Source organism: Sphaerodactylus townsendi, linkage group LG05 (assembly GCF_021028975.2).
Source record: "Sphaerodactylus townsendi isolate TG3544 linkage group LG05, MPM_Stown_v2.3, whole genome shotgun sequence".
Lineage (NCBI taxonomy): Eukaryota > Metazoa > Chordata > Lepidosauria > Squamata > Sphaerodactylidae > Sphaerodactylus > Sphaerodactylus townsendi.
This window is the reverse complement of record NC_059429.1, coordinates 116,302,177-116,313,088: the sequence shown is the minus strand read 5'-3', so window position 1 is coordinate 116,313,088 and position 10,912 is coordinate 116,302,177. Positions and strand designations below refer to the sequence as shown.

The window sequence follows — 10,912 nt, the reverse complement described above, 5'->3', positions numbered from 1 at the left end:
GTGTAAGGCAGCTACGTGCGTTTGTGTGCGTGTCCACTCATCCACAGAATGTGCTCTGTGACCCTACGCCTCTCCCGGCCTGACCTACCTCAAAGGGTTGTTGTGAGGATAACATGAGGTGGAAGAGCCGAGGGCTTTTGCAATGTATTCCTTACAGGGCCAAAAGTGTGTGGGGGGGTGGGGGGGGGCAGCAGGAGCATTTTAAATTGCACTAAATAAATAGGGACATTAGGACAGATGAGCAGACATTGATCAAGTTGTGGGGGAGGAGGGGTGTAGTATAAGATCGGCAGGAAGCTGCGCTGACCGGAAACTGTCTCTGGATGCTAAAACAATGCATAGTAAATGGTTGTTTGAAATTAGGAATCGAAATGGGCACGGATGGCAAGGGGGGGGGGGGGGGCGAGGATGCCGTAGCTGGGGAATTGTCCTTTGGATCGGCATGTCCCAATTTGGGGGTTGGGGGAGATGGGGAATGACAGGGGGGAGCAAGGAGTGGGCAGCAACACCGTCCAATGGGTGGGCTACGGGGAAGGGTGGGGGAGAACGAAATCCGGGGAGGCGTAAGAGCCCACGTTACCTGCGCGCCGCCCAACCTCCGGCCCGCCCGGTCCTCGGCGGCGAGCGCGGCCGTGCCAGAGCGCGGCGAGGCTGGGCCGAGCTGGGAAGGAGCCGGAGCTTCCCCGGCGCTCCTCCCCGCCTGCGGCTGCGCCCAGCCCGGCTGCTGCCACCGCCGCCGCCACCATGAGCGACAACATCCCCTTGCAGCCGGTCAGGCAGAAAAAGCGCATGGACAGCAAGCACCGCGGCGGGTAAGCCGGGCTCCGGCCAACCCCGATCCCCCCCCCCCCCCTGCGCCGCTCCGGGACGGCGGCTCCCGGGGCTCTCCTCTGGGGCTGCGCGCGCGCCCTGCCTCGCCATCCGGGCTGCTCGGCGGGCTCCAGCCGCGGGTCTCCCCCTCTCGCCCCCCCCCCTTCCCGTGCTGTCTCCGGGAGAAGCGCTGAGGCCGGCCCTGCCCTCGCCCCAGGAATGCGGAGGCCGCGCGCGCGCCCCGGGAGCCGGCCCGATCGCGGGATCCCCAGCGTGCCCGTGCGCGGCGCAAAAGGAGCGGGGGTCTCTTCCCCGCTAGAGCGCACAGCCGGAGCCGCGCTGGCCCTTCCCTTGGCTGTGCGGCGCTGGCGACGCTCGCCTGTGCTACAGCTCCGTCAGGGCGGGGGATACGTCCCCTTCCCAGTGGGCTGAGAGGTTCGGAGAAGGGGACCGGGATCCGTGGATCCCCTCACGTAAAAAAGGATCCCTCCACGCCTTTGATTGCGAAGGGAGCCTGGATGGATCCGGCACCCCTCCCTTTCTTTCGTGGGCTAGGGAGAGGGGGAAGCTGACAGGTTGCTCCTGACGCCATTGTCGTGGCACGCCCAGGCGGCGCGCTGGCTTCCATTCCAGCCTTGAGAATCTGGACGCCGGGCAGGGCCATATAATGATCGCGCCGAGAGAGAGGGTGCGAGAAAAAAACAGGGCGGCAGGACAGCCTCAAGGCATCCCCTCGCTCCCTTGGAGAGTTTCTCGCAGCCTCTGAGGAAAACATGGGCGCTGCTGGAAGCACAAAGGTCCTCCAGGGAGAGACAGAGATTCAGAGCCGCCGTCCTCAGCTGCCTTGGAAACAGCTTGACCATGTCCTTTGATGCTGAAGGGATCTCTCTCTCTCTCTCTCTCTCTCTCTCTCTCTCTCTCTCTCTCTATCTATCTATCTATCTATCTATCTATCTATCTATCTATCTATCTATCTATCTATCTATCTATCTATCTATCTCTCTATCTATCTATCTATCTATCTATCTATCTATCTATCCATCCCAGACCAAAGGGTAGAGAGACTGTGGGGTGTGGATTGGAAGGGAGATTTAGAAAGCAGTCCTGCCTGGTTCCCGCTATTAGGTATGAATTGGTCAGCATTGTGGGTTTGTCAGGAATGATCTCTGTATTGATTTGCCGGTTTTTTTGTGGGGTGGGGAGATACAGGGATGAAACCCTGTCTAGAAGACCATGGCCTAGAGAGCCCCATCCCTGGAGTCGTCTGGCCCTGGCCTGGAGATTTGACCATCCTCTGTAACATTTATAACATTTCCTGAGCCTTTGGCATCCTTTACTTGCCTGTTACGTAGCACAGCTGCAGTCCTGCTTATTTCAACACCTTTATAATTCCAGGGGAGTAGCCAGAGCAGGCCGTTTCAGCAAAAGATAAACAGGTAATGGACCCGTCTTGTCCAACCTTGTCAGTCCAGTCTGGTCAGATCTTGGAAGCTAAGCAGGGTTGGCCCCAGTTCTTGGATGGGAAACTCCCAAGGAGGTCTAAGGTCACTACGCAGAGGCAGGCAATGGCAAACATGTGAAAACCCTACATGGTTGCATTGAGTCGGGTGCAACTTGATGCAACTTTGTTCACACAACTGCATAGCTGGTGGCTGATCTCTGTGTTTTTTTTTTTAATTAGATTTGTGTTTTACGCAGTTGAATTACATTGTTAAAGTACTTCCCCGGATTTATATCTGCACCTTCTTTGACTACACTTTATGGATGTTTCATTGAGAACATTGCCTTCTGTTTGCTTCTGCCTGCTTTTGTGCAAAGCTTATGTGCTATAAAAAGATAACTTCTGATGTTTAAGAAAAGTAGTTGTTACATTATCATCAGTAAATATTTTCTTAAGTTGATTCTCTTAATAGAATCACAGCTATTGCCTATTGGGTAAGGTATGTCCTGGGTGCCAATTCTTATTATATTTAGTCCTCTGGAGGTGGCAGACACAAACATTTCTCAGCCTCCTGCTGAGCTATGTTAGGTTTTAGGTGGCTTCAATTTCTACATTGTGGAGGCCCAAAGTACCATAAACGACACCAGCAGTAGCTATTGAGCCCAACTATTGGTTACAGGCCCTAATTCAGAAATCCTTAAGATTTGCAAGACCAATGTCATGCATTCAGAATCATTGTTATTGGCTAAGATGCTAAATGAACAATGTGTGCTTTAAGTAATTGTTTGACAAGGGGCACAACGTAGGATAGTATCCACTTTTTTTCAGGAGGGGGAGAACTATCCTAGTTTTGAATGAACAAAGTCCTGGGATCAGTTGGCTTCCCTGGCAGATGGGATAAGAGCACTTTGCTGGACCCTTTAGGTTGGGCAGTACAAGTGAGAGGGATCAATATCCTGACCAGGGAGTGAGGGGTGGCATTCAAGGGAGGGGGAGGGGCCCAGCATCTGGACATGGCCCACCCACCCTAGCGGAGGGAGAGGGAGGGGAGGGGGAGGGGTGGCATGCAAGGGGAGGGAGTAAGGGGTGGCGTGCAAGGGAGGGGGAGGGGACTGTGTCTCAGAATCAGAACATCTGCTTGGCCTGCAGAAGGTCCCAGGTTCAATCCCAGGCATCTCCATCCAGAAGGATCAGGTAGTAGGTGATGTGAAACACCTGAGAGCCTGGAGAGCTGCTGCCGGTCAGAGTAGACAACATTGATCTTGATAGACTAGTGGTCTGACTCAACACGATGCCTTTTTATATGTTTATATGCAAGGAGATGCTTGTTGGAATGGAGTTGTGGCTCAATGGTAGGGCACCTGTTTTTGCATACCAAAGGTTCCACGTTCAATCCCTGGCACCACCTACCAGTCAGAGCAGACAATACTCGGCTAGATAGACTGATAGTCTGCCTCAGTACAGGGCAGCTTCACATGTTCATCTGACCCATGAATGTGAAATGCAGCCCACTGGTTTTTATATCTTAGCTTGCAGGGAACTTGGGGACCTTGTGTTTTTGTAGCACTGGAAACCTACAGAAATAGGAGCTCAATCAGTCACCTGGCTGGCCAGTGAACGTGACTCGTTTGCCGTACAAGTTGTATAAACTTGTTTGGCAGCTTGGATAACAACAAGTCCTTCCCTCCTGAGAATCCTAAACAGCCCCTGAAGATGTAAAACATTAACCATGCCATCCTTACGGTGCCGAGTTACGTGATACAGTCAAACATCAGATTCTAAATGTAGTCAAGAGCCCCTTTTTCAAAACAGCTGTGAAGACATAAATGCAACTTCATAGTGATGGAATATGTATGAATTTATGGATTTATGGATGGATGTATTTCTAGTCCACCACGGCCATTGAGGCTTAAGGCGGATTACATAATATAAATCAGTGCAAGCAATATGAGGGGAAATGCCATTCCTGAACTGATTCACATTCCTTGGTCAATGTTGCTTTTTTTTTTTGGAAGGGATTCTACAATTACTACTGGAGTTTCACTGACATTGTTACATGGCTTGCCTTGTTTGTAATGCTTGCAGCAATTACCCTGATCTAACCTCAGCTCCAGAGCTGTATTAGAGAGGAGAGAGTCGCTTTGCTCTACTGGGTCATAAGAGGCATTTCCTATAACCACCCAGAACTGACAGCCCAGAGCTAAGTTGCTGGCCTGATTGTAGCAATTGTGCATTCTAGGGTGGCATTTCCTCCCTTAAGTATACTCACTTCTGGCATTCAATAATTTCATTTGTGGCCAGCTGGAGTTCAGAATATTGGTTTGGCTTGTTATTTCCAAAGCTGGTGTCAATGTGACATGGTTTATTTTTCCCCTTTTGCATTCAGTATAAAACTAAGGCCCCTTCCGCGCATGCAAAGTAATGCGTTTTCAAACCACCTCCACAACTGTTTGCAAGTGGATTTTGCCATTCCGCACAGCTTCAAAGAGCACTGAAAGCAGTTTGAAAGTGCATTATTCTGCTTGTGCGGAATGAGCCTAAGTCTGAAAAAAATGTCCAAGAGAGCTCTGCTAAGCGGGTCTACTCAAAAGTAGGACCTATTTTATTCATTGGGGCTTACTTCCAGGAAATTGTTCTTAGGATTGTGGCCTAAGTGTCTCTCCAGATATGATGTGGGTAGATCCCTCCCAAAAAAATTCCAATCCTTCCTAGCACTAGAAGGCATATTTCGCATAACAAATACTATAGGCAATTTGGACTGAAAAGTTATTTTATCATATTTCATTTTTAGCTCGCCTTTCTTTTTGAGACTAAAAGTGGAATACAAAATAGGAAAAAAAGTTCAATCAGAAAATGTGAGACATCAAATAAGCAATCCAATAGGACTAAGATTTCAGATCCTGGCTGTTTCTATACCAGGATGTTTTCGTAGGTGCGTGCTGAGATTCTGTCAGAAATTGCATTTGAAGGACATTCAAAACAGCCTAGGTCCTTGAATAATCCATTGTCTCTTCATTTTTGGCCTTGATTTCCGTTTCATACCTGATGCTCATTGAAGACCATTCCGTGTTGTGTTCTCATGCCACCCTCAGGTTTGAAGACCACCCTATGTTTTTTTTGAAGAGCATGGATAATGCTGCATAGAAATTAACACGGTAACTTAAAAAAATTACAAGTCCACATATTCACAGTCAACTCCAATGGCCCCCTCCTCTTGCCCCAAAAGAGATGTGGTTATGCTGTTTCCCTTTCATGCCCAAGAATCTTCAAGTGCTATCCAGCATCCTGTCCAGAAAAAAATAGATTTTTACAAGTTTATAATGAGTCAGATTTTTAAAATGTGTTTGTTGACTGTTAGCATGCCATGCAGAAACATGAACAAGAAAAAACCTTCAGGTAGCTGCAATGTGGGAAACTCTTGGGGCGAAAACAGCCTTGGAAAACAATGCAAATGAACACACAAACAGAAAGACAAAACTCACACAAAGTATTACATACCCTAATGGATGACAAAGGTAGAAGACAAAGCAGTAAAAGAAACATTGCAATAGGGCCCAGGGGTCTGCAATCTGCGGCTCTCCAGATGTTCATGGACCACAATTCCCATCAGCCCTGCCACTTGGCCATGCTGGCAGGGGCTGGAGGGAATTGTAGTCCATGAACATCTGGAGAGCCACATGTTCCTATTTGAGAGCCAGTGTGGTGAAATGGTTAAGGCATAGGTGTCAAACTCGTGGCCCTCCATATGTTATGGATTACAGTTCCCATCATCCCCTGCCAGCATCATGCATAACATCTGGAGGGCCGTGAGTTTGACACCTGTGGGTTAAGGTGTCAGACTAGGATCTGGGAAACTTTGGTTTGAATCTCCCCTCTGCCATGGAAGCTTGCTGGGTGACCTTGGGCCAGTCACACCCACTCAGCATCAATCCTGGCTAGTATTTGGATGGGCGACCTCCAGGGAATACCAGGGGCATGATGCAGAGCCAGGTAATGGCAAACTACCTCTGGATGGTAGAATCATAGAGTTGGAAGAGACCCCAAGGGCCATCAAGTCCAACCCCCTGCCATGCAGGAACACACAATCAAAGTGTTCCCGACATATGTTCATCCAGGCTCTGTTTAAAAACCTCCAAAGAAGGAGACTCCACCACTCTCTGAGGCAGTGAATTCCACTGTTGAATAGCCCTGACAGTCAGCAAGTTCTTCCTAATGTTTAGGTGGAGCCTCTTTTCATGCATCTTGAATCCATTACTCTGTGTCCTAGTGTCTGAGGCAGCAGAAAACAAGCTTGCTCCCTCTTCGATGTGATATCCCTTTAAATGTTTAAACATAGCAATCATGTTCCTCCCCCCCACCCCCTTAACCTTCGCTTCTCCAGACTAAACATCCCCAGCTCCCTAAGCCTGTCTTCATAGGGCCTGGACTCCAGACCTTTTATCATTTTGGTTGCCCTCCTCTGGACATGTTCCAGGTCATCAATATCCTTCTTAAATTGCGGTGTCCAGAACTGAACACAGTACTCCAAGTGAGATCTGACCAATGCAGAGTAGAGTGGTACAATTACTTCCCTCGATCCAGACACTGTATTCTTATGGATGCATCCCAGAATTGCATTGGCTTTCTTGGCTGCCATATAACACTGCTGACACATGTTCAATTTGTGGTCTACTAAGACTTCCAGATCCCTTTCACATATACTGTTGTCAAGCCAGGTGTCACCCATCCTATATCTGTGCATTTCATTTTTTTCTGTATCTATACATTTCATTTTTTCTGCCTAATTGTAGAATCTTACATTTATCTCTGTTGAAATTCATTTTGTTAGTTTTGGCCCAGCTCTCTAATCTGCCTCTGCCCCTGTCCTCCAGGGTATTAGCTACCCCTCCTAATTTGGTATCATCTGCAGTTTTGATTAATATGTCCTCTATTTCATTACCCAAGTCATTGATAAAAATATTGAATAGCACTGGACCCAGGACAGAACCCTGTGGCATCCCATTAGTCACTTCTCTCAATCACTTTCTGAACATTTCTGTTTTGCACATTCTGTTTTGCCTTCCTGACCTCTTCAGATAGGCCATTCCAGAAGATGGGAAACACTACAGAAAATGTTTGCCAATGGACAGTTGCCGGTCTTATCCATGGACAGGGTGGCATCTTCAGAAGAGCCAGGATATGGAATTATATGGGCATCCAGGACTCATTGATGTGGTCCTTACATTATTTTAGTTACCTGGATAAATAAGGACCCAGTGTACAAGTGGTGAATTTCACAGATCCATGATCCTGTCATCATCCATAGTGGTAACCAGATCAAAATGATCCATAAATGGACCAGATGATATACTGTGATTTTCTCTGAAGGTAGTTTCAGAAGATAGCCATGTTGGTTTGAAGTACAACAGCTAGATTTCAGTCCAGCAGCACCTTAGATTTCCAGAGTACAAGCTTGCAGAAGCTCAAGTTTTGACTCTTGAATGTTTATACCCACATAATTTTGTTGGTCTCCAAGGTGCATGTCAGAATACACAATATTGATCTTGATAGGTTAATGTTCTGACATCTTCATGTATGTAGGACATCAGTCTTAGTAGCTTAATAACATGAGAGGCTGGGAGTGGTAGAATTGAGTGTGCAAGAGCTGAACTGGAGCAAAGCGCCATATCGTAGTATCTATTTTAAGAACATAAGAACTAGCCTGCTGGATCAGACCAGAGTCCATCTAGTCCAGCACTCTGCTACTCGCAGTGGCCCACCAGGTGCCTTTGGGAGCTCACATGCAGGATGTGAAAGCAATGGCCTGCTGCTGCTGCTGCTGCTGCTCCCAAGCACCTGGTCTGCTAAGGCATTTGCAATCCGAGATCAAGGAGGTTGTCCTGCCAAGGCAGAGTATCCCGTAAAATACAACAGAAATAAAGTAATCAGATGACGATGCTAAAGCATAACTGGGAAATGGGTTGGTCGTTTTGGCCTTGCGCTCTGGAATGTAGAAACAAATTAAAAAGACAGGTATGGTACAGCAATTGAAAATAGATGAGGGCGAGATTGTTCAGCTGCCCACAGTTCTGGAAGAAGAATGCTTTTAATCATAAAAAGAGATGGGCTGATGGAGATGTTGGATGGGTGCATCATGAACTCATTAATTTGAATCGTGTTGGGGGCAGGTAAGGAAACCCCCAAGTCCTTAGCCAAAGAGAAGCAGTCTTTGGACATGACTTGCAAGGGCAGTATTCCACAAAAGCACTCCTTGGCTCACTGGGGTGGGGGGCAAGGAATTTTTAAACCCTTGTAAGAGCCTTTGCTGTCTTGATCTAAACAGCTGTCTTGATCTAAACAGCTGCTACAGCAGGAAACATGAGGGCTTTGGGCCCTGGACAAAGTCAGCCAGCTGGGCTGTAGAGGAGCTGCAAAACAGTTAGGAGGAGTTCCTTGCAATGGGGCCAGTGACTGCATGCTAATTCACACACACACACTATTGTCATGAGCATGTAGGGCTGCCAGGCTATGTGGGAGGCCTCCCAATGGCAGCCCTAGTTGCCTGATGAAGAGAGCTTTGAGTCCCAGAAGCTTGCTGCCTCTCCCCACCTCTGTCACAAGAAATCTTATTGGTCTAATGGGGTGCTATTTGACTTAAATCTAAGTGTTCTACTGCAGACCAGCATGGTTACCCTCTGAAAGTACTGGCCTGCTGTCACTTGGAACGGCAGTGGGAAAAAATAAACAAAATGACAATATCAGCTACACTGGAAAACCTGGAAGTGACATAGAATAGCTGCAGGAATCTTCCGAAACCCTTACGATTTTACCATATAGTTTTCACCAGTTCCTAGAGATACTCTGTTGCACACCCAATATCCCCCCATCCCTACCCTCAAACTTCCTGCTGATTGCCAGTCATGGCCTGGCAGCCCTATAAAAATGTTTATGGCTCACGTTAAAAATGCAGTTTTGAGCAGTTATAATGTTCCGGATCCACTGAAATTGGAGGACTTGGAACGGTGCAGCTCTGCTTAGGATTCCATTTTAAGGGCAGATTGACTTACTTTTAAGCCAATTTTAAAAAAATGATTTACTTAATATTTTTTTAGAAGATGAAAAGTTTGGATTTATACCTCTCCTTTCTCTCCTGCAAAGAGACTCAAGGCAGCTTACAAACTCTTTCCCCTTCCTCTCCCCACAACAGACACCTTGTGAAGTAGGTGGGGCTATAAGAGAGTTCCAAAGAACTGTGACTCACCCAGGGTCACCCAGCAGGTATCAGATCTTTTATATCAAGGAGTCGAATTCTTATGTGGAGGAGTGGGGAATGAAACCTAGTTCTCCAGATTAGTATCCACCTGCTCTTAATCATTACTCCATGCTGGCTTTTATTTATTTATTAATAATATTTATACCCAGCCTCCTACTAGCATCTGTAAGCAGCTTACAAAGGTTAAAAATAAGAACAATATTGTCAGCAGAGTGGTGATTAAGTGCACAGAGAAGCAGAACCAATTGAAGGAGAACAAAGCAGTATATTTTAGGAACTAACAGTTGTCTAGGAGAAGAGAGATACCTAACATCCTAACTACATGCTCCAGGGTAAAGAGAAGAGAGAAAGAAGCAGGAAACAGGCAGAGAATTTTGTTCTGGGAATAGAAGGTAGTTACTAACATCTCTATCTGACTAGCTTTCAATAGCCACAGCTCAAAGGTCAGGCAGGCACCTGAGGCCAGCTCCTGCCTCCCCGGCCTCCCTTCTGACAGGGAGATTGGCTCATGGGCAGGAGTCGGCCTGTGGCCACAGCTCAGCGGCGGCCACCTGAGCAGCATGGAGGGACCTTAGCCTACAGCCGCAGTGCTCACCTGAGTAGCATGGAGGGAGCCGCTGGGCACCAGCCGAGTCCTGCAAGGACCCAGCCGGCACCTGCAGGCCCCCCCCTGCCAACATGATCAAATGGTGTGCACCCGGGGACATGGGATACCCCATTTTCCCATTAGCGGTACGCCACTGCTTACGCATCACCTATTATCTGATCTTTTTAACTGGACATATTACCACAACCAGAGGGGTCAAACAAGGCTGTACATTGGCCCCCACTTTGTTCAATATATTCCTTAGTGATCTAGTGCCAACCCTCCAGAAGGCCAATGGGCATGTTCCCAAACTAAGTGCTAAACACGTGCCCGCGCTACTTTATGCTGACGACACCGTTCTTCTTTCCCACACTAAAGTTGGTCTCACTCGTCTCTTAAATTGCTGTGCTGAATATTGTAAGAGGAACGAACTGGTAATTAACTATGAAAAAACCAAAATAATGGTCTTCGCTAGAAGACCCCCCAGTCATACATGGACCATCAATAACAGACCCATAGAACAAGTTAACCAGTTCAAATATTTGGGCATAACTCTTACCAGCAACCTTAATTGGGCAGTACATAGGAAATTAGCACTCGCTGCAGCTAACAACAGTGCCCTAGCAATTCAGCGTTTCTTTTTCACTGTGGGCCACCAGTATATACCATCCGCATTGAAGGTGTTCAATGCTGAATGCGGCTCTCAGCTCCTCTATGGAGCACCAATTTGGATCGGAGCTATAAACAAAAATATAAACACAGCCCAGTCCCGTTTTTTCCACAAAATTATGGGCTTACCAAATTGTGCTTCATATGCAGCCCT

General features: G+C 47.6%; 1 protein-coding gene across 1 annotated transcript in view; it reads left to right on the top strand.

Annotated features, from left to right (window-relative positions):
- Positions 1-579: 579 nt before the first annotated feature.
- Positions 580-10,912, top strand: part of ATP9A (ATPase phospholipid transporting 9A (putative)) — a 113,606-nt gene continuing 103,273 nt past the window's right edge. Inside the window, exon 1 of the mRNA XM_048496126.1 lies at positions 580-812. Within this exon, the coding sequence (XP_048352083.1) occupies positions 745-812 (68 nt within the window). The 5' untranslated portion in view covers positions 580-744. The remainder of the gene's footprint in view (positions 813-10,912) is intronic.